The sequence below is a fragment of the Folsomia candida genome, unplaced genomic scaffold, assembly GCF_002217175.1.
Source record: "Folsomia candida strain VU population unplaced genomic scaffold, ASM221717v1 Fcan01_Sc024, whole genome shotgun sequence".
In the NCBI taxonomy this organism is placed as follows: domain Eukaryota; kingdom Metazoa; phylum Arthropoda; class Collembola; order Entomobryomorpha; family Isotomidae; genus Folsomia; species Folsomia candida.
In genome coordinates this window covers 1,582,206-1,606,605 of record NW_019091216.1, presented here as the reverse complement: position 1 = coordinate 1,606,605, position 24,400 = coordinate 1,582,206, and the positions used below count along the sequence as shown (strand labels likewise).

Sequence of the window (24,400 nt, the reverse complement as noted above, 5' to 3'; positions counted from 1 at the left end):
CGCAATAAAAACAGATCTTATTTAAATTGTGCAAATTACCTGATATTCGGGAAACTCGTCCAAATTAATTTTCTCTTTGAAATGCAAAATAAAAACACTTAATCTTTTAAAATAATGCATATTACCCCGTCTATTTCGAAGGGAGAAGTGTATGTTAAATAGCATATTAATTTATTAAGTCATCAAATCCTAAAACAATATGAAATATTTAAATAAAAAAAACAATACGTTTAACGCCGGTGAATTTATCTTCTGCAATGTGGGTTAAAAAAATTTAATGGTAGGTGATTCCAAACTGTCTTGATTTATCTAACAATTCTAATAAATAAGAAGTTTTCAAATTATAGTTGGACGACAACAATTAATAACCTTGACACTATTAATTTCCAAATAATAATATGCATGTCTTCACTTTTTAATTCTTGTCAGAAATATATATGGAATTCCAAAATGAGGTTAAAACATTGATACTTCTCCAAACCGAACAATCAGTTCATTCATTTTATTAGCGTTTGCTAAGGTTATCGGTTTTGTTGGTAGCGTGTGATCGCTCAATATTTTCTTTCCATCCTGGCACAGATCCTTACTTGGAAACTCGAAGGTGACACAAGTGATCTGACTTCGACGGGTTGGATGAACGTCCAGTACTGTGGAAAAATCTTTGGGCTCATTAAATCGGCAATCTAGATAATGCTCTGCTGGATGCGTGTCACGTTTATATTCCTGGAATTTTAGATTCCCAATATATTAATTGAGCTGTTTAATTTTGTGTGATGATATGGAATTATTTTGCCAAATTTTTGAAAAAAGTTGAAAGCATTGTTTGTCAAATTTTTCGTCGGCATTTACGACAAGTTTGTAACAGTTACATATGCCCTCTGATTCTAAATATAGGACCAAAGTTGATAAAGTAGGTTAATTCATACATCAGTCGACTTATAATTATTCAGACATACGTACGCTGACCAATGGCTAATTTCAAACCCTTCATAAGTGCGACATGCAACATCTTGCAATATCTTAGAAGTCAGTACTTTTTAGTTACTTGTTTACTTCGTAGTCATTATCTATGCGGGTCATGGGCTATTCTTATATAAATTTACTAATTAATTATTAAGGGCAGCCATATTTTCCTACTTTTTACGGTACAACCAGTTTTCCCCATATTGCCAACTTTTTCCACTTTCTAGAGGGGAAAAATAGTTTTGGATGGGTTAAACGAAAACCCGGGGAGACATTTCTAAATGTTTAATTTGTTCAATTGATCAGTCGAGTAATATGTGTCTCATTAAAATTTAAGTGGACCGAAACGAGTTGCGTAGTGAATTACATGTAGTGATGGAAATGCCGAAAATGTGCACAAAAGCAGACTAATTCAAATGAGGAGCTACAAACCTATACAATACATAATAAACCGTTGCAAACGAAACGTAGCAAAAAGGTGAAACCACGCAGAAATGTCTTTGGGGCACACCCTCATAACTTTCCCGTCATTTTCTGTCATTGTCTCAAAGTGCCCCGTCGCAATTTGCCCCACATCGGCACGTCACCCACGAAATATGAACCCCTTCGATCACCCCTTTCGAACGACACCCCATATGGTCAAATTTGTTCATTTGACCTTTGACCTGGTCCACTAGGTCACAGGAAGGTCATACGTCAAAAATATTGACGCCATTATATTCCGGGTTAATAAATGTCCTTAGGAAATGACACCCCACATGGCAAATATCCCAAAATACAGGTCGTTACCCTTTTGTGACCTATGGCCTCCATCTTCGAACTTTACGTCCTTTTTGACCTCAGGTACACGTGGTAAAAATTTAAGGTCGAAATTCTTATCCGTTCGAAAGTTCTCGTCCATACAGACGGACAGACAAGGTATTTCCATACTGGGGTTTTACCCCTTAATAAACCCGTAATAAAATTAAACTATTGAATAATTCAGTCATCTTATCTCATGCTTGGTGTAAAAATTCTCGTTGTTATTAATCTCTCATGAACTGCGCCATGATAATTATAAACTTGTATACCTTGTCACTTATTTTGTTGTAGCAATTATTCCCGATCCCATTCCTCCGCCGGGAGTTAACATTTTCACAGGAACACTTGAGAAATATATCTAGGCCTCGGCCAAGATCGAACCGAAAAATTTTTGATTTCGCATCTGACGGCGCAATAATTCTAAAATGGAAAAACGTAGGATTCTGTAATTTAATCAAATATCTTTTAGCAATTCATTAAGTTTATTATACATAGGACGTGGACCAAATGCTGGTTAGTATACTGGACTAGGTGAAATATCTATTTTGGTATATTTGTAAAATTAGGTTACTAGGTAACAACCAGGGTATCAGAAATCTTATCTCACCGAGAAATAGTAAGACTCACAAGATATGAGATTTTTGAAAACCTTCTAACCCCATATATTTAGCAAAACTAAAGGGAGTATTTAAATCATTATTTTATTATTTGATTTACTTTTATCTTGAAATTTCAAAATCATGCACATATTCAGAAATATATCACGAAAAGCTGACTGCACGGGAGCCGCACAATTAAGTGGATATTTAATTTTGGCAAGGTAACAATTTCCAACAATAGGTAGGAAATTTTAAGAAAATTAAATTTAAGTAATTACCAAATTTATTCATTAATTCCTTGGACGTAGTAAAAATGTAATATTAATATTAAATTCGCAAACAAATTAAAGAAGCAAAAAAACAATGCTCTGAAGGAAAAATCACTCGTTGTTTCTTAATCCGGCCTCTATGAGGGAAATATGTCTTATACATTGTAAATTGTGTAACGTTAATGTGCAAACGTTATCAGGTATTTACATGAAATTTCTTATTAAATTTGAATATTTCTCATCTCTTGCCAATGTAGCTGATCATTAAATCTCATTAAATCTAACTAGGTGATACATATATGTATATATATATATATCATTTGCAACCATTGCAATAACTGAATAACGGGTGGCCATAAAGAACCTGCTACACTACTACAACGACTTTTCTATTTCTAACATCTCGAAACATTCTTCATATACCTGAATGAAGTTTTTTGCAGACACTCCCTAATACTCTGTTGATCCTCCACTGGAGGCCAACATTGAATTGATACGGTTTGGAGGGGATTCTATTAAGTTTTCTAGCACGTCGACCGGAAGTGATTTTCACTTATGTTGAAATCCGGCTATTAATTGCTGTTTTGTTAAGGGCACCTGGGGTTCATAGGCTGATTCTCTGAGAAGAGACCACACGTTCTCAATTATGTTGAGGTTTGGACTATTTCCACGCCAAACGCCCTTTCCCCACACTTCGAAACCTTGCACTCCAAAAACGTGGTTACTACTTTTGCGGTGTGTGGTGTGGCGCCAGCCTGCAGAAATGTAATTTTTCTTTTGCAAGGAAATAAAGACCTATCCTTCAAGTATGAAATGTACATAGGGAGAATTTTTTCTTTATAGTATTCAGCGTTTACGGATTGGCTTTACATACATAGATGTAACGGCGTGAGTCCCTGGGGACAGAATCCTCCTGCTACCTTACTTTTGACCCCGTTCTTTGGGGTCACAATTTCGGGAACATTTTCTTTATTTACTGTATCGTATCTTTTGTTCTGTCTGCTTCCCGGAGAAATCAGCTCAGTCCAGGATTCATCGGTATACAAGACGTGAGAGCGGTTTTGCTGACCTCTGTGTCCGAGTTCCAAAAATTCCAGTTTTTGAAGTTTTTTTCCAAATTAGGTGCGGTCATCAATGTTTTTTGGCTTAAAAAGGTAAGAATAGACTGTTTGTATGCTGTTTTTACCCATAGTTTGATTTTGACAAAGTTGACCACTTGTACGGCAAATAGTTTTCCCCTTATCGTTGTACGGTTGTGAATCGTTCAGCTTCTTTAAAGCTTTCGCACTCATCTACCACTTTGTTCTTTCAAATTTGTCGTAATTTGTGACTTAGACGTATGTGGGCAACGATCTCGGCCTTCCTGATATTTTCTTATCCTCCAGTGTATCAGATATGAGCCAGTTACTAACTGTAGTTGGTGACGGGTCGAGAGTCGACGAAATTTTCCTAATTGGCTTACCCTCAGCACGTAGCACCTTTATCGCCACTCTTTTGTCTCTTCTGTTTAGAATGATAGCGTACATATTGAAAAATGAGCAAGATTGATGAAGTATAACAAAAGTTATTCACAATTTAATAAACACTAGCAGTTGAGTGGAACGTGTAACAGGTTCTTTATGGGCACCCTTTACATACAAAATTGAATTTTTTTTGGACCTTGGTAATCGACGTACAGTATTGAAATACATTTTAGGTGAGTGATACCAACAAAAACTATGTCATACTGCAGTATAATAAATATTTACGCATGCGATAGGTGCTTGCGATTTTTCGCCATGGACATGCTGATATTTACATATGTACATATCTATTATATAATGTACAAAAGTCCGTCCCGTTGAAATTTTCCGTACCATCCCAGAATTCTGATTGGTTGTTGATATTTGAATTGACCAATCAGGGCATTGGTTAATTCAAATATCAACAACCAATCAGGGCATAGGAATTGTTTCTAATTGTTTGGCATACAAGTAGTTATGCAGAATTTTATACAAGATGCTGACAGGTGATGCTGACAGGATTGAAAAAATACAATTTTTAGGAATTTGGGAAAATGGTACTTTTTGGTGGTTGCGACGCGTGGTTATGAGAAAATATGGAAAGTGAGTCGTGGGGATGATCGAGGTCAACCGATTATATCTCATCCAAAGGGGTGTCAATCGATAGCTCTGGATCATACGATCATATACACTCTAAGAAACTGGGTATTGATTTTTAAAAGTTTCAATACCAGTTTCAATACCGGCACTCCGGTATTAAATTTTTTTCTGGTATGATATTACCCCATCGTATTAATCCAATACTGCATCCGACTGGAATAACACGGTAGTGGTAAGCTTTTAATACTCATGAGTATTCACTCAATACTAGAATGGTTAAGCCACCAGAAACAACCAGCTTGGTATTGATTTTTTTAAGAGTGTACTATAGAATTTTGTGAGATACGAATTAGCTGTAAATTCTAGAAAAACTGATATTTTTGAGTTATTTCAACTTGATATTTTCCAAAATCTCAGTTTTTCTAGAATTTCACATTTCACAGCTAATTCTTATTCTACAAAATTCTATAATATGATCGTATGATACAGATTTATCGCTTGACACCCCTCTGGACGGCATCACTTGATCTGGATCGTCTCCCTACTTGTATACCACCTTGAAGGAGTATGGGGTCAGGGGTATTAGACATGGGAGTATAGAGTGTGGAATGAGGGGGGAGGTGGAGTATGGATTAAAAAAAATTCTTAGCAAGGTCAATAAAAATGTTTGTCAACAATCAAAAAAATGTCAAAAAATATCCTCAATGACATAAAAATAGTGGCCGCCCGTGTTTATGACGGGCTTTCTATGCTAGTGTATGTATATTAACTCTGCGGATTTCAAGTACTTAATTTAATTTTTGAATAAAATATTTGAAATAACCTCAACTGGAGGATTGAATAATTCTATGAATAATAAGCTTAAGCAATTAAAAATAATAATTTACGTAATTGATCTATCGTGCAGGGATCCTGATGGTCCGATCTGAACGTCTATCTCCATTCCTTCGAGGAGTTTATTCTCCGGGCGGTCAAAACACTTGGCAAATATGGCTTTGTATAACTCAGTAAAGGTTAGGTAGGTCGGCAACGACGAAGGATAATACGTAGTGCAATTGTCAAACTCCCATTCCTCCTTATCGCAGGTCCTTAAAATGAACTCACAGTACTTCGACTTACAATTGGGGAGAACGGCTTGAATACATTCCGCAAGACTATGGAACTATTAACCATACCATTAATACATTTATTTTATTACTTCATATTATCGTACTAGAGCAATCGCCTTATAGGATAGATCGCTTGGATTTTGGATCTAAAAGTGAACACAGGCTAATTTTAGAACTGATAATTTTATGTGGAGTACTCCACTACAGTGCCGTATTATATCAGTCAACAAAAATTACTTGAATATGTTAAACACGTCGTGTTTAACTTTTTCATCGACATCCTCTATTCGTTGTTTCCGAAAGAATTTGAAACTACAGGGTCAGTCCGAAATTTTGTTAATGTATCGCCTGTTTCATAAAGCTGGAAGCGTCTCTTCTTACATGGTGCCAATTTTTTTGTATTAGGGCCGAATTAAAGAAGTTTTTCGTATTTCAATCCAAAATTAATTTTTTCCTAACTTTTTCCTCGATGGTTTGTTCATTGTGTATTGAAGAAAACAGACTCCCAGTTTTAGTTTTATGATACTCCATGATACAGGGAATCAGACGCTAGATAACACTTTTCTGGAAATAAGTTTTTCCGTTCCCACAGTCATCATGGACTTTGACATATGGTTAAATTTGTCCTGCTCCTTCATAACTAGAAATTTGTTTGGGCTTGTTAAGGAACACTGTTTTTTTCATTAGTTTCCAATTAGCAATGTATTTGGGATATAACATAACCCTAGTGTAGTTTGCTGTCGGATTTTCAAGGATGTTAGGGACATCAATAATGCTTGATTTATTTCGGGGACTGATCTATTTTGTAAAGTTGAGGACGCGTAACGGCTACCATTTTTTCTTTAGCTCCCTTGATGTTACCCCCAATTTATGGGTTTTAACCTAATAGTAGTTTTGAGTTATCCTCAACATCTACTCCAGAGCAGGCTACAACGGGGTGAGACCACTCTTTGTTAAAATTTAATTAGATATTACTTTAATGAGTGCAAGCGAGACGCGTTTTTGGACTTCTTTGCAACTCGCAGCGTGACTTGTTCACTTTGAAATCGTACAGAAAACGTATTCTCCGTCGGAAGCTTTTGCAAATATGAGTACATGACGTCAGATACATATATTGGGAACATTCTACAAAATTTGCACTTTCCTAATACTTTTCCTGCCCCTTAACTAAGTTTACCAAATGATCCACCCTAAAAGGCGTTTACTAAATGTAATTTTGAAACACCATATTTGCAATCGCAACTCAATTCCAAAATACCCAAATTACAATTAATTTGCGTGGAATCTGCGTGGAGTGTTATTTTGAAATTAAGCATCGAGTGCACTTATGTATACTGATTTAGATTTGGCACACCAATTTGTGTGCAAATGTACATAAGAATATGTAGCTTCTAAATAATGATTATTTGTGTCCTAATTGATAATTTATATGGATATGAACATATGTATATATGCGAGTGCATGGTAAATAAACCGCTGATTTTTAAATAGTATGTATGAATAAGCATATGAGAGGGAACAAACGTGATAATCCTTGTAGATGTGGGGATCCACGATGATCACACTAGTAGCACATCTTGGAGGGATGTGGTGCTCTGAAAATAAGCGATCCCACTGGTACCGACCGCCATCTGGAATTAGCTCATAGCGAGTGCTGCATTTGACCTGTTGATTTTTAAATTTTAACATTGTGTTCGAAGTAGCCGTATTTTGACTGGATATTGCGAGTTGACAGTTTCTTCGGAAAATTAAAAAACAAGTCATAGTTGTAATAAATCCATTTTCAAAAGTTTCAAGCTTCGCAGATAATTTGTGTTTGTTTACCATATACTGACAAAAACTTGTGGGCGAGTGTGTTCACCTTAAATTTAATTTCCAACAGTGATGAAGTTATGCATTATCGACCGCTTAATCTAATGACGATTATAATCAGTAGTATGAACACATTTCTTATTGGAATTATTATTTCCTGTCGTTTAATACATAGATTAAAAATTTGTTTTAATATGTACGTATATAGGTGTGGTAACAACTTTTAGCAAAGTTACTACATAGAACGTTGTCCTATGTATATGCTTCAGAAGACAGCTCTGCAGATAATGGAGGAACGGAGTCAATAGCGAAAAGTAGACATAAGCTAATCACTATTTTATTATCACAGCGATATCACAAACTAACATGATAAGGTAGCCATAGTCGGACTGAATGTGGTGATATTTAAGTATATATTTACATATTAAAATTTATTACGTACACTACTACATACTCTACATTTGGACGAAACTTGCAAATATGATATTGCAATAATACGCTTATCGTCTCTGGAATTTTATATGATCTAGATTGATGCTTGAAGTATTTGTGTATGTGTGATGTCATATTCCACTTGATGAGTTGGAACTCACTCTTTTTTCCATCTTATCACTATCTGGGCCTTCTCGCGTCCATCTTTATTGCTGAGGTAGCAAGACACGTCTGATTCCGCCAATTTGTTCATGATGTAACGGTCGCTGACCTCAAATTTGCTGGTTTCCAAAGCGAACCTGTCTAATGAGCCAAGTAACTTGTGGAATATATCTGGCTCCTCTCTGGAACAGTTCAAATACTCGACGATGTCGTTGACGTATGCTTCCTAGAAATAGGACAAATAATGAATTGTAACGTTACACCGCATCTTTAGATTTTGATATATGTAGAAATTAAGCTACCGATCACTGTAGAATTTTTTGGTTTGTTAGGGTCGCAATTAATGTATACCAGAATTTTGACAATATATGTATGTCGAATTATATAATTTATGTCAAATCTGCTTTTGGTTAGGGTGTTAAAAAATTTGTAATCCTTCACTCATAACCTCTCTACACACTTTTTCCCGTGTGTGATCATAAGTATCTGTATTTCACACTGCATATATGTCAAGGTTATCGCGGTAATCATCAAACGGTCCGACAATTTTGATACAAAATAATGAAAAATTTTGACACTAGTTTGCGCATTTTTATTCCTACATTAGCCTAATATATGTATCCGTTAAAAACTTAAGGCGGATAGGATTAGTTTAATAGAGTTATTGTCCAAACAGTCAGACAGATGGACATGAAGGTTCATAAGCCCTGACTCTGGTTAAGAAATCAAAGTATATACGATATGTTTATATTAATTTATTACCGTTTCCTTGTTTATTGAAGGCTCTACGAAAGCTAGCTCGCTCACTACTTGCCCCTTGCGTGTTCTTGCTTGTGATATAATGTGATTCTGTAAACGGTTGATTTTGTGATGTAGTCTAGTACCCCAATTCTTAACGTCCTGATCGAATTTAATTACGTCGATCATGTCATCATCCTCTGGTTTTTCGTGGTCCGAAAAATTTGTAGGTTCCTATGTACCATGATTGGAAAAATTGTCAAGTAGAGATTTCTTTGTGAATATGTATGTAAACTATTCATATAAAACCGAGTAATCAAGAAAGTTGGGAACAAGCTCGTTAATTTACGATAAAACCGGCCCAGTCAGCGAATTGTAATTGTTGGTGAGAATTCTTGACCACACGTTCTCTTAATTGTTCAAAGAATTCACAAGGAATTTTAACCTTGAATCATCTTGCGAATTCATAGCCGGCTCGTAGTAAATCTACCTATTCGTTGTGACACAACCACCAATGGGGCACACTTATATTTTTTAGTGGAGACGTATAAGTTATAGCTAACGCATTAAAACTATACAGACACATATTTAGAGTCAATTTTTGGGGCTTGTTGAGACTTCAGCTGAAATCGTACTCAAATTTTAGCACACATCTTCTAACATACATGTGAGGGTAATAGGGATGTAAGGCTATTAAGAGTCTGTGAACTTTCATATGCAATTTTAATGTAAAATTTTCAATAATGTGAATTATGTAAGTGGAAGCTTGAATTTAAAAAAAAAACATTTGACCCAACGCTATGAATCGGCGGCTATCTGATTAATGATTTTACGTCATCATGCCCCTATAATGATTTATCATAAGTTGCATTAAGATCACCAGTATGGAACTCTGGGAATCAAATGTTAAGTATCCCCAACGTACTTGAGGAAGTTTGCTTGATATTTCCAGAAAATTTTATAGACTCATAGTAATCATTCGGCGGGAATCTGGTTAATGATTTATTATCATCATGCCCCAAGGATGATATAGCATGAAGTGCATTAAGATCACCAGTGAGTATCTAAACCGATTCGATTGGACTCGTATCGATATCACCCTTACGCTGGGCTGGACGATTCTGGGATGGGCTAACTTCCTGCATATTATGGGGCAACCATTTTGGTACTTGAGTTTATTGAGAATTGTTAGTTATATAGTTTTATAGTATATGTTTCTGCATGGCAAATGTATTAGAGAATTTTGTAAAATATAAGTTCCCTAGTAACCACATTTATTATCCCTTACGTACCTTCGTATCAAATGTTGAAATGTCCGACGACGTATCCATGGGTGTCACCAATGGGTAGTCTTGCAAGTTTTGATAAGTTGACTGCCCATCTACCCAAAATGAAAAATTCAAAGACTTTGTAAATAATTTGTAAATTATTAAGGGATTAAGGGCATTCATGATTCTGTCGTATCCTTAGTATCGTAAAATAGAGTTTATGAAGAAAAAACATGGTCCACGCTTGTAGAATCGTAAGCGTAGTAACGCAAATTTTAATGGCAAAATCTTAAAACGCTTCGTAACCGTCGTAACATATTTTGAGATACAAAGAATACGACGAATCATGAATACCCTCATTGTAAGTAGAACGCGACATGCATAATTATTTACTTTCTTCGCTGCCTACGAGGAAAAGACAGTATGAATAAAATGTTTATTTACATATGCATGTATGTATGTATGTGTTTATTATTACGTAATTGGCAAGGCGATATGATAACGTAAATTGTAAAACTATGTATATGCGACAAACCCGTTTAGCTAAAGCAACAAGAGCTACACATACATACATACTCTTTTGATTCTGTAATGATTACCTTGGAATTAAAATTAATTTTATTTCCCAATATATTCGTATCGACCTAGGGATCGAATTTGAAGTCTATTCTAATAATATTACATTTTGACTTGTTTGGCCCTTTAGAAGTATACGAAACCTTAAACGCTTCGCGGTTTTCAATTATTTTTTTCATATCTCCTATGGAGAATCAGTTTACTTCCATTGCCAGATCCTAGTCATCAAAATACTTACCATTAATTTTGTAAGAACTAAACTAGCCATCATGTAAGCCAGACAGGTATAGGCTCGAAGGCACACTATTAGAAGTGTGGTTACGATTATAACCAAAAAGTAAACGTATATTATTCTACCGCCAAGGTGATAAATTTATCACCGATTGGTGAGAAGTTGGAAACCGACTGGTGACAAATATAACCAGTTGAGAGAAAATTATAAGTAATCTGGTTATTATGATAACTAGTTGGTGGTAAATTATCACCATGGCGGTAGAGTCATATGCGTCTACAAATTCTGACAATATTTCTGTGAGTGCAATGATGATGACTGATTAGATAAGTTTTGCATCATTCAATAAAAACATAATGAAGCCAATTGTTAGGTAATCGTAAATAGTAATAAATAAAATGTTTCCCGTGTTTCGCAAGGACTATAGCCTAGTATAATGATAATGTAAATATGTAGAGTATACGAGTTTGTGTACGTGGGTTGTGTCTATACTTTTCGTTGGTGGACAATATGATTCGTGCTCTACGAAGTTGGCTAGGTATATGCATACATACACATGTAGGTTGTTGTTTATGATATTTTATCTAATTTTCAATTACTATATGAGGGAAAATAATGTACCTTTGTTTCTCTTAAGTTCTGCCCTTATTGCATGCGTCCCCTCGGTAATGACTGCTTTTCGTATCTTTTTCTCTAGGTCTGGTGTCCAAGGATCAAAGCATACACCATGTGCCAAAAAGTAATGGATGACATCTATGTTTAATAGAAAAGTGGAATTATTGCACTTAATTATTTAACGCATCTGAGAAAAATATGACTGGATGGGAGGAAAGCAACATTTTGAGTTGGAAAAATAAATGACTAGTTAGGAATATCTGATTTAAATGATCTATTATGGGCCATAGGAACAACTGCAAAACTGGGTTATCCGTTATCCGGATAGTGCTTGGTTACCAATGATTTGCCACTGCCTGTTTTCGTCCAGTTTTCCGCTTGTAAATGCGCTTTTTCTTCCGGATGGTGTATAGTTGCGCAGTTCGTCCACTTCAAAGATCGCATGAAGTAGATTTGTTCCCATACGGATAGGTCCATTTTTAGAATAAACTTTCTTTGCAGTATTCCACGTGGCTACAGAGAAAGCATGGATTCTGTTTTGTTTTGATTCCCCCCAACGGATTTCAATATTCTAAATTTAAATAAAAAAATAATTTATTTCAAGATAAACGCCAAAATTATTGACGCGGTAGTTTCTACGGAACTGCGCATCTACATATTTAAAAATAATTAACAAAATTAATATTTACAAAATATCTTCCACCCATGCTCCTGAACTTAGGAGGAGAGGTCGGGGTATGGAGACTCGCAGATCCTTTTGAAACTTTTACCATTTCAACCCCTCGATTAGTTAGGAAGAAATCCAAATTTTTAGGATTCCATGGCCATCCGTTCAAAAGATTTTGACCTTTGACCTCAAAATCCATATACATATATGTTAAGCAAATTTCACGTTTCAACGCCGAATAACATATTTAGTTTGATTTAAGAATAGTTTTGGCAAATATATAATTTGATCACTATATTAAAATAGAATTAGATATGTTATTCGGCGTTAAAATGTGAAATTTGCTTAACATGTATTTATATGGATTTTGAGGTCAAAGGTCAAAATCTTTTGAACGGATGGCCATGGAATCCTAAAAATTTGGATTTCTTCCTAACTAATCGAGGGGTTGAAATGGTAAAAGTTTCAAAAGGATCTGCGAGTCTCCATACCCCGACCTCTCCTCCGGGAACGTCCAGATATTATATAAACACGGTCCCAAAAATCGGGAAATCTTAGTGACGTTTGTGTGCGAAAACAGGAAGTAAATATATTCTCTTGCAGAACGTTTGCATCACCACTCTAAGAACTAATTGTCTTACGCGACCGCTCCCATTGTTTCAAGATCACTGCTATATCTACTACACCACTCTTTTCTTTCATAATCTCAAATTTATATTCCCAATCATCGTCCGATGTTGGTTCAAATCGTTTAATTCAATATAATTGTCACAAATGGGCATTTTTACATAATCTGGAAATATATCAATAATTAGCGGAGTGGTGATGCAAATGTTCTGCAAGAGAATATATTTACTTCCTGTTTTCGCACACAAACGTCACTAAGATTTCCCGATTTTTGGGACCTTGTTTATTTATAACTTATAATTGAGTTATTGATAAAAATCAGGCATTCCTCAAAATTGCATCAACAAAGGAAATATTGTGATGATTTTTGTAGCAAATGTTTTTGCAATTTGATAGAACTACCATTTTTTGACGAACTACGCAGCGTCTTAATCGTTGTCATTGACAACTTGCCAATGGCAGCAATATTTAGCCCTGCATAATTTGCGTTTATTTTCTGGGGTGCAAACTTCAATATCTCCGTCAATTTTTAACCGAATATGGACATCTCTATGTTAAAATTTACAGACAAACATGATCTAAAAGGTTTGAATAAGCGAGACTTCTAGCATTGTTCAGTAATGTAAGATAAATGTAAATGCGTTTCCAAGGCATATTTTGTCTAACACGTCACAATCAAAGGATCCCTTGGCTTCACCAGATCTGGGCTCTACATGGTAAAACAATGATCTGGGTCCAAATTTTATCAAAATCGGTCAAGAATTGACTGAGAAATCCTAATATGTCACTTTTTTGGGGTGGTGAAACTACATACTTAGTAATTTTTTGTTGCTAGGTATTTGCGTCACTAAGAATAAACATATCGGTTGGTTGTCTGAAGTCGCATATCTTACTCGTGTTAAGTTTAAAATTTTGGAAGCCTACCAATGGTAGTATGATGGGTGGCTTAGAATATGACAATCTTACGTATGTTTTAGTAATATTTGTATGTTCTCTTAAGTAATTAGATCTCGGAGAAATTTATTGAGGGTTAATTTTATAAAGTGTAAAGATATGTATCGCTATAATTATTTTCTTCCAAGACCATTTATGTGCTTGTTAATAAAAAATTTCGTCAGCTATTTGCTTTCTCAGCAAAATACCACTTTAGTTTTTGTCAAATTACTTAAAAACTTATTTCGTAGAAATTTCATAAAATATGGTATGGTTAGATAACGTATTGCCATGAAAGGAATAAGGGACTGCGGAAAAATTTCCGCTCTTTCTCACCTCATGTGCACGTGACTGAAGTGATGGAAAAGTGCCGTAATGATGAATTTGCGCATTTTATTAAAATAGTATTAAAGATTATAATTTTTCATATATGACACTTTACTTACACAATTTAATTTTAAAAGGAATTTTCGGAAATAATATTAAAATCCTATGTCATTTCTGTTATTTGTTGTTAAAAATCTTACAAACCCATCTATATTTAAACATCAATTTTTTCCAGTGGATATATTAAAATTAATTATGAAATATAAGAGTTTTATTTTACATAAATCAAGTAAAATGTAATATGTAAAAAAAACTTTGTTGCGATGCAAAGCCATTTAGAATGTTTAAGAAGATTCGTATATATTTCAATTCTGATTCTCAAGTGCAACGGATACGGCCCTTTGTCTAGTCTGTGAAAGAGATTAATGCTCAGTGCGGTTAAATTTTGAATTTGAACCCGCAGTCCCTTATTCCTTTCATGGCAATAGAAAAAGTGATTATTTTAATATGAACTTTAGTTCTTTTGAGCTGCCTTAAGAAATCCAGACTAAACTTTTTAGGAGAATCGCTCGTCGGACAGAATCACATTTTTGCCAAACAAAATTAAGTAATTACCAGAGATACACAAGTCGAATCCTTTGCGAGCTCCTTTAGCAATATTGGTTCAATGCCGTTAACATTTTCCTTATGTTTATACACGTCGAGCAGATTCTTGTCCAGCTGCAATTTTTTGACAGTAAATGTATAACTTTCTTCATGTTTTCTTGAAACCGTTCTAGGTTTTGGAGAATTTGATGGTTTTGCTAAAGACATAAATTTAGTGAGATATAATGAAACCTATAAAGTTCTCTCTCAAATGATGTTTGCCATGGGAGAAAATATCCTTCGTTTTGTTTTACCTATATGGCCAAAGCGCCGATGTAAATATTCCTTTCCTTTGGAGGAAGGAATTTCCTCCAAAAAATCTTCGCCCGGGTACAACAAACTTCTGTCCCTTCGGTACAACCACGTGGAACGGAATGCTTCAGGAAGCCCAATTTGTACGTGATGTAGCCCACTAGGAATATTTCGCAAACTTAGCAGAATTTCTTTGTCGATATCTTCACATTCTCTGATTGTGGGATATTCATTGTGCTCGGGTATTTGGGAATCAAACATTTCTTCGTATCCCAACGCGATGGTTTTTCTATTGTGTATGAATTTGGAGGCACCTGCAACGTTTGGTTCGGCTAAATATAATTGATACACTCAAAAAAATCGGGTAATAACCGTATTACCAGCGGTGGCATATATTACTGACGTAGTGTAAATATACCCAGTGTAGTCATAGATACTGATGCATGATTTCCCGGGAAAAATATTGAGACAAGAAATGTTTTTGGCATGTTTTGATATTTTTTAAATTCCCCACCAAATTTACTTGTTGAATCCCAATTTGTACTTGTTCTCATGAACCGTTTCAAGATGACGTAATTTAGAATAAAAGGTGCAGACGAGCTCCATGAGCTATCGCCGGTGAAAAACATTTCATCTTTTTTTCGAGTATTTTCTTTCAAAAACTTGTTAAGGGGGTCTAAAATATTTAATTTAGTCGGTTTTTAAAAATTTTGGATTCCCCCATTCTTCCATATTTATGAAAAACGTTTAAAAACGTTTTCAGCTTTCTCCCTTCATTGTGACGAAACTACCAGAGCTACAGAGGTGTAACTTGGCATGGACAATCCCTGAGGGTCAATCTTGAGTCGTTTTCGCCCTTTAGTCGATACCTACCTTCTGTGACCTAAAAATGACATTTTTTCGACATGGTCAAATCGTACCGAGTCGCATATAAAATTAAAGTACTCACTTTCGGGATTATGAAAATATATATTTCAAGAACTCGACAATTTAGGAAGAAATGTAAAAATTTTCGACTCGCTGGCCATCCGTTCTCAAGATTTTGACCTTTGACCTCGAATTCCATATGCATACATGTCAAGAGAATTACATGATTTAACGCCGAATTGCAATTTAAATATAATTTGATATTAGATTTTAAGAATACAAAATTAGGTTAACTATTATAAAATAAAATAAAATGTATAATTCGGCGTTAAATCATGAAAAATGCAATCGCAAATTATTATCAACAGAACAGATTTGTATCAAAATTGTGTACTAAAACTGATAATATTCTCTCGTATGGCGAACTCAAGGTCACCGATTGGGTTGAAGTATATATTTTTATAATCCCGAAAGTGAGTACTTTAATTTTATGTGACTCGGTACGATTTGACCATGTCGAAAAAATGTCATTTTTAGGTCACAGAAAGTAGGTATCGACTAATGGGCGGAAACGACTCAAGATTGACCGTCAGGGATTGTCCATGCCAAGTTACGCCTCTGTAGCTCTGGTAGTTTCGTCACAATGAAGGGAGAAAGCTGAAAACGTTTTTAAACGTTTTTCATAAATATGGAAGAATGGGGGAATCCGAGATTTTTAAAAACCGACTAAATTAAATATTTTAGACCCCCTTAGCAAGTTTTTGAAAGAAAATACTCGAAAAAAAGATGAAATGTTTTTCACCGGCGATAGCTCATGGAGCTCGTCTGCAGCAATAATTTTTAAAAATGTACATAAAAAAATTGGAGGACATTTTCATTGTGCTGAAAAAAATTGAAAAACATGTGAAACACAGCCATCAATCTTGATAAATCCGTACACCAATATCAGGAGTGATAACTACAACTGATAGAGTGGAAGTCGGCGGACGGCGTACTCCCCCCCATCACTTAAAGTGATCAAAACAAGATTTTCAGAAATCCACGCCGGAAGCGACAAAAAATGATCCAGGAAATTACTCTACCAAGTTTGTCCGGATACCACCCGTCAAGCATAACCTGGGACCGAAGGCATTTAAATATATAAACTGCATTTGCTGACATCACGCCAAACTAATAATATGCTCATGAATATCGGAACTCTCCTGAAGCTGTACGCGAATGAGAAATGAAAATGCATGCTTTTTCTGATCCCATAATTTTTAGGATTGAAGCTAAACACAACTACGAGAATCACCGCGTTTATGCCAAATCTTAAAGGCAATCTCATAAACTTTGGAAGAAGACAATTAGGCTCGTTCCGACCATTCCGTACCTTTGTTGGTTTGATGGTGTGTAAGCTGGTTTTGGGGAAAAAACGTGCATTTTGTAATTCCGGGGGCCAAATTGAAGGCAATGGGATATTTATGCAGGAACCCACTCCGGCGCGCATTATTAAAGTCTACAGACGTGGATGAAAGACTGTTTTTTACTTAATTTCCAAACGACATGGGCCTGTAACGTCGCCGGACCTCAACCCTTTGAAGGACGGCAGATGGTCTAAACGTGAGCTTGAGACGTGTGCTAAATCTCATAATAGTTTGGAGTCGCTCAAAAATTTCATTACAAGGAAATGGGATTAGTATTCCTTAGAAAGCGTGCGTACCACGATCGAAGACCGGTTTCCTAGACTTAAGGCATGTGTCGCCGCAAAAAAAAGTCATTTTGAAAAATGAATACACTTTTTCGAATTTCATTGGCTTTCCTCTGATGTAATCGGTTTTTAAATATTTAATAAAGTTTTGCTGCTAGAATGAATTGTTCATGCATCAGTATTTACGACTACACTAGGTACTAACACGCTTTTAGTTTTCACCAGCCGGTTCCAGACATCACCAACATGGTAAGATTTTGTTCTGATTCAGTAGCGTGTTTATAATGCGGTACAATCATATGTACATAGTTACCGCTTCGGACATACATAAAGCTAATTTATCATGATTGGTCATTTTGTAAATTCCCTAAGAAAATTTGAACTGGCTCAGAATGTGGGCCAATACTTTTATAAAAACACAAGTGCTAAATTAAGATAAAAGACTTCACCTCATTCTTCCAAAGATTATGCTATGTTAAATTATGTATTGCAAACTTACGATAAATTGCCAGCATCTCAGTAGGGAAGATAGATCCTAGCCAACCAGGGGACCCCATCATTTCGACATCGGCAGGGTCTGTCTCGTTTAGGAATGGTAACCTTACTATACTGCCTGATAATTTTGCTGCTACCCTTCCAATAGATTCGGAACAACTTTTAAACGCCTCCTTCCAAATGTCGTCTCGAAATTGGATGGTATCCTAATTACAATAAAATAATTTAATAAAGTAGTCTGTCGTCTTATATTGATTTAAAAAATGGTAGTAGGCAAAGGTTCAGAAATTTTTTTTGGCATAATTGAACCCATAAAATAAATTTAGGCAGCTATGTTTTTTTCTCCTGTCTAATGTATAAAATATTCTATCTATGTAAGATTAGTCCATTCTCTGTCCGTCTGTCTGTGGGAACGCATCTCTTCAATGTATTGGAATACCATAGCACATAAGAATAGCATGACGTATTTTTAGAGCATATATGCCAGTTGATTTTGTGTCCGTTGGTGGATAGATCTCCAACCGTACAGGTCGTTAAAGTATACTATCCAGCGCTGGGCCATCCAAATCTTAGGTCACGCAAGACGTTAAAAACGGTTCAGGTCAATTCAAACTTGTCTACGCTACTCAAGAACGCGAAAATAGGTTAATAAAATTATAGACTACATTTGTAAAGGATTGTCTTCATCCAATTTTTATCGTACAACCATCCGATCGCATTCTAATCGTCATCTGATCGGATTGCAGAGTAGTCACCTTACCAACCATTCAACCTCTATTTATATGCGTTACATATGTGGGTTATGTATAATCTAAATGTTTATATAACTGATATATATATACTCTGCAATCGGATACATATATACAGAGTAGTCAACCAACCAATCATCCGATCGCATTCTGATCGTACAGATTACAGATTGTACACATCGTACAGAGTAGTCACTGATTCATACATGGGTTCACTATCTCAATCATCCATTCAATGTTATCCAAGGCGTTATCAATGAATCCCGTGTTTTACACGGGCTATGGCCTAGTAAATAATAACAAGTAATAAATAAGGCTTGTCCAACATCGAAACATCCGATTCTCAAATAGCTGTGCCAAATATTTTTCTTAAATTTTGATTTCTTGTAGTATATGTACTACATTAAATTATGTGGGAGTTGACAATATATGTAAACACCACTCATGTATTTAACCGGTAACCAAAATGGCACGAGAAAAACATCAGAAATTTTGAAATACATAAGAGTGGTGCACTACACAAATCCGACATAATTTCACTGTTAACCCTTCCAATTACTTACTAGAGCAGCGCCCAAGGTATTGCAAATTTCTAAATCAACTTAACATCGAATTAAGGAGAACTAACTGAGATTCGAGAATTTACAAAATTTAGGTACCAAATCAGATTAATAATCAGAAATAACGTGCCAAAACTACATCGTATATATGTTTCGATGTCGGGCAACCCATAATACATAAATAATATAAATATATAAAAGCGATAGAATCGTATTTTTGTCTTACACGAATCTTACTTACCTGTGAATGATGCAATTGTATTTAAATATTTTATAAGAATGGAATGATTAAGTATGTAAGATGACATTTTTACAATATACAACTCACAAATTAGAATTTGTAAGGTTTAATCACATGATGCTACCTACGTTCTGCGATGGCAAGGCAAACACACGAATACAGATAAATTAAGGATGAAAAAGATTAGGAGACACAATTTTGTACACTCAAAAAAAGTAGTAAAAAATAATAATTACTACTTGGAATGACTGTATGACTCGGCCACGTCATTGGTGTCATGATCAGAAATAATAATTTAAGCGAATTCAAATTTATTACCAAAGGAAGGAAACCAATGCAGTAAAGTCATAAATTTCCCTTAACATATTATTACTGATTATGAGACAGGTTTTGAATGACGTGGTAAGGCCATTCCAAACAAATAGTAATTATTATTATTTACTACTTTTTTTGAGTGTACATATGTATTCATTGTGTTTATCAAATCTTACCACAATTTGATTCGTATCCTGACATATTGTGCGCCTCGTCAACGCAGCAGCTATTTGTGCGGTATCCAACCTGAGTTCTGTTACCAGCTCGGAATTTTTGTTCACCATTTTCTTAAATATGTCTTCGTAGTGAAGCTCCATTTTTGAGTTGTCGATAAATTCAGCGCTGGCTTCCGAACTTTCGTCTTCATCCCAAAATCCGCCGTTGGTACTATCAGTATCGATGTTATCAATGACAATCATACCCATGTTTGATCTAGCAGGCGCGTCCTGGTCATGGCGTGGATCGAACTCGCGTAGTACTGCACGAACAATGAAGGTCAGATCATCGTCCGGGTAAGGGACCTGGCGGACGATTTCGTCGAAACTAGACGGAAATGACCACGGATTTACGTGTGATGTAGGCTGAAACTTGGCCATCATGAATGATACGGCGTCTAAAATAAAATAATCCAATAAAATTCCTTAGCTGGAAATCACCCTCACACTAGAATGTACAGTTCATTTAAACGGCTATGACACCTCATTTGCATATTTAAGACCGCACAAAACTATAGCACAAAATCATAGCACACTTGGAATATCTTTCGTAATAATATAAATATTTCTGGTGGTACAGATTGACAAAAATGGCTCATTTTTCCACTTATTTGAGAATTTTGTTAGTCCATAACGCCAGAAATATTTATTTTATTCCGAAAGATATTCCAAGTGTGCTATGATTTTGTGCTATAGTTTTGTGCGGTCGTAAATATGCAAATGAGGTGTCATAGCCGTTTAAATTAACTGTACGTCCTGCGATCTACAATTGTCAATGTTAAACAACTTCTCGTTATTCCCATATGGAAAACATGCAGCCATTTGAAAACTAATTTTATAATTTTACGATTTTATGATGAAATTTTATGGTTTTAAAAACTGGGGATATTGAGTTTTTTTAGTTTTGTCATTCTTAGAGTTTAGATAATTTGATTTCGGTATTTCCTAATTTTTGTATTCAATGTAATTATGTATGAAAGTTGATTGGGTTAACCACAAATCTTAAAACTATAAAATTAGTTAAAACTAGTTAAAATTATATATTAATGATTGGTTGATACGGAATGCCAACTGGCAAGCGGAATACTTTCATGTTATGGAAAGTATGTATAATTTATATTTCAAGAGCTTATGGGATAGGCTTTTTGAAATTATGATAAATAAATTCTGCTTTAGTGGTTTTTACTCACGTTCAAAAAGTTTGACAATGTTACTTCTTGCAATTCTATCGGCAATAATGATCCGACGGCATTCTGAATGAACGATGGCCTTCCAAAGACATCTTGTGGTGGATTCAATGTCCCGCTGGTTAAAGGCTGCTGCCCAGGCGACAGGTTTAATTTTGACGTTGAATGGAGCTCGATAATCCCTCATACCACTTGGAATCTATTAAGTTAAAAAGTGAGTGGAGGATTTCTTACAAAAAATACCAAAACGACGTCAATGACTATGTAAAAGCCTTTGGCAATTTCTGTAAAATGAGTGATGAAATTAAATAGTACTCATTCTACAAGTACGCATTAAACCTGCTAGTTTCATCTACCTTGCTGCTACTAAAATCTGGACATATATATGATATTTTCCGTTATATTATGGATTTCTCAAAAGTGGCTCTACATATCTCCTTGATTTTTATATAACAAATGATTATCATATTTCGTAGTGTTTTCGTAAATTTTCATTGACGTGGATCAGATTTAAAAAGTATTGGCGACTATCATTTCATGTACTGCTGAACTTAAGGTGTGTGGTACGGATGTGGAACACTGACTATTATATACATAATTTCCTTTGATTTTTGTGAAGGGTAAATTATGGATCAAATTTGGTGTTTCTTAATGGTGTTCAGCATTTAGATTCGAATGGAATACACTAAGTCGCGCACTAGCTCCTTATATGTACTTACATAGCTCGTGCTAACTCTTTTTAAGCGAATTTCACCTTACCTTCTGGATGACCAAATCATAATTGAGGAACGCTTGATGATATATAATATGGTTGGTCCCGCTTTTATTCGATTCCTTGGTGGCTGTTCTTAAAAAACTGTTTCGTGATCCTTCGAGTTCCATAGGAAGGTAGTCTTCCATGGGTTGGTTCCATGGATTCTTTGGTAACATTATTTGCAAACCTGACATTTTTCTTGATTTGCTTTTCTATTTTTGTGCGCAATGAATTTAGCTAATTAAATTCATAAACACGGGGCAAATAAATAATATAATGTAACGATAAAAGAAGTCTTATAAATGACTGAATACTATTCGTTATTTGAATTCTTTATATCATAACCAATATGCTGGCAACATATTGACGGTGTTAAGGCGTATAAAAGATCCACGTAGATGCCCAATATGCCCAATATTCCTGTAGGGGTGATTTGTAAAGGGGGAAATTAACAATATCGCCCCCACATCAATCATGGGATTGATAAGCGAACCACTTATGTGTAAATAATTGCACGTTGTCCTCATAACGCAGATATGAATGGCAGATTATGTTTATCATTTATCAAACTAAACATAAAAACATAGCAACGGCAAATCAAACGTTGTTTTATTTGTATAATGTTGAGTAAGATTAGTTTAATTAGATATGTATGCTTCACCTCTTTCATTTTAAACGTGCGATTTTTGTTACAACGAGAGATTTTTGTGGGGCCAAGTGAGATTTTGACGGGGTAAGTCTGACAGGATGAGTTTCGACAGATCAATACGTTGAACCATCGAACCACGTAGTGTAGGACGGATTCTGCAGTAAATTAATAAAGTGAAGCGACTAAAGAAATGGGTTAGGAGAATGAAGGCACCTTTTAATTACTTATTGAATGAAGGTAATTTAAGGAAAGTTCTTCTCCACACTCGTAAAAACCGTGGCAACAACGGATTACCGTTTGCACTCAATATATGACTTTTCCGACTTGGTAATTAACTTATTACGGAGAAGTATTAATTTGCTGTCAAGCTTGAGAAATATACAACCACATTTCAATAAATTTTACAAGCTTGCTAACAATTATATTACCATGCCGAACAGTCGAATACACTATATGTGACTCTATATTTAATATAGAGTACAAATGGTAACATATTGTTACCACAGTTTTTATAGTGCAGTTGAAAATAAGTGAAGGGGAATAACCCCAAAATTATTTGTGCAGGTACATACGTACGAGGTGTCGCACATTCCCAATCGTGAACGCCAGCATAAGTTCATTACAAAGAAATTCTGCGATAAGCCATGCTGGCGTCAATGCTGTGAAATTATCTGGTTATATGTACATATTATTTGTAATTTAGGCTGGCCATAATAAACGGCAAGATAAGGCATACGTATGTAAATATGTTCACAGATACTTACCGATAGTTGTGTGTATATCACGAGGCTTTACTGTCCAAAAATTATTACAAACGGGAAATACGTCTGATTAAAAATGAAGGACAGGTTGCTCTGAAGTTGATGTTTTTAATTCATACTTATTTAAATTATAATGATAATTTTGCTTATCTATTTGCCACCCCCCTTAATTTTACATATTCCGATAAAACACATATGTGTATTGGGCATGCAAAATTGACAACATAAGTGTACGATTAATTATTAATCATTAATAATGCAAAATTTCCTTAATTAAACGTCCCATCCTACAAAGGACAAAAGGAAATTTGAATTGTGTTCCTTTTTAAAGTGGGTCCAGAAAATACAGCTATTAGGAAATGCCATCTCGCACTCAAAAGCAAGTATGATGGAATACTAAGGGCTTGGATAATACAGAGTATTAAACAACAATAATTGGTTGGCACACCCCATTATATAACAGTGAAGGATGAGCCACCACCAGAATGAATTGATGTCCTTTGTTTTGATATAAACATATATCACAACCTGCTTGATGTTAGAACAAGACAACTCTACCACACCCGGCTGCGTATCTAGCTAGGCTAATAAATATTGAGAAGTAGTGATTAAAAGTTTTCAAATATAGCTAAATTCTAAGAACTCCGGTAAAAAATATTTCTTGGATAAACTTATTACCCAGGTACTGGTACATTTATTACTGAAAACGTGCATAATATTGCCAGGCGATGATTCTATATAACTCTACCGCATTGAAATAAAAATGTTTCTATCATAATCAGCGTTAA

At 35.2% G+C, this 24,400-nt stretch overlaps 1 protein-coding gene across 6 annotated transcripts; it reads right to left on the bottom strand.

The window, feature by feature from the left end:
* Window positions 1-154: 154 nt before the first annotated feature.
* On the bottom strand, window positions 155-23,354 carry LOC110859061. Of its 6 annotated transcripts, XM_035859241.1 has the most exons (17): window positions 23,065-23,354; window positions 22,864-23,006; window positions 22,208-22,366; window positions 21,452-21,647; window positions 20,223-20,659; window positions 18,186-18,387; window positions 15,132-15,443; window positions 14,848-15,035; window positions 12,018-12,249; window positions 11,685-11,816; window positions 10,280-10,368; window positions 9,012-9,221; window positions 7,668-8,475; window positions 7,368-7,581; window positions 5,622-5,896; window positions 2,034-2,184; window positions 155-723 (listed from the first exon to the last, which is right to left on the bottom strand). In XM_035859241.1, the coding sequence occupies exons 2-13, from the start codon at window positions 22,870-22,872 to the stop codon at window positions 8,245-8,247; spliced, it is 2,397 nt and encodes a 798-aa protein (XP_035715134.1). In that variant the 5' UTR covers window positions 22,873-23,006; window positions 23,065-23,354; the 3' UTR covers window positions 155-723; window positions 2,034-2,184; window positions 5,622-5,896; window positions 7,368-7,581; window positions 7,668-8,244. The 6 variants fall into 6 exon arrangements, with proteins under 6 accessions (XP_035715134.1, XP_035715129.1, XP_035715130.1 ...); XM_035859236.1 differs by lacking the exons at window positions 22,864-23,006; window positions 23,065-23,354 and having other exon boundaries at window positions 22,208-22,824; XM_035859237.1 differs by lacking the exons at window positions 22,864-23,006; window positions 23,065-23,354 and having other exon boundaries at window positions 7,368-7,508; window positions 22,208-22,824.
* Window positions 23,355-24,400: the final 1,046 nt, after the last annotated feature.

Bases quoted from the DNA above. Each gene is read 5' to 3' on its own strand.
- LOC110859061 (XM_035859236.1), bottom strand. From the start codon at position 22,396: ATGTCAGGTTTGCAAATAATGTTACCAAAGAATCCATGGAACCAACCC. The intron at 20,660-21,451 runs GTGAGTAAAAAC...ATTTTATTTTAG, and splicing joins CATTGTCAAACTTTTTGAAC to ACGCCGTATCATTCATGATG. The intron at 8,476-9,011 runs GTAATAAATTAA...TCCTATTTCTAG, and splicing joins CTTCAATAAACAAGGAAACG to GAAGCATACGTCAACGACAT.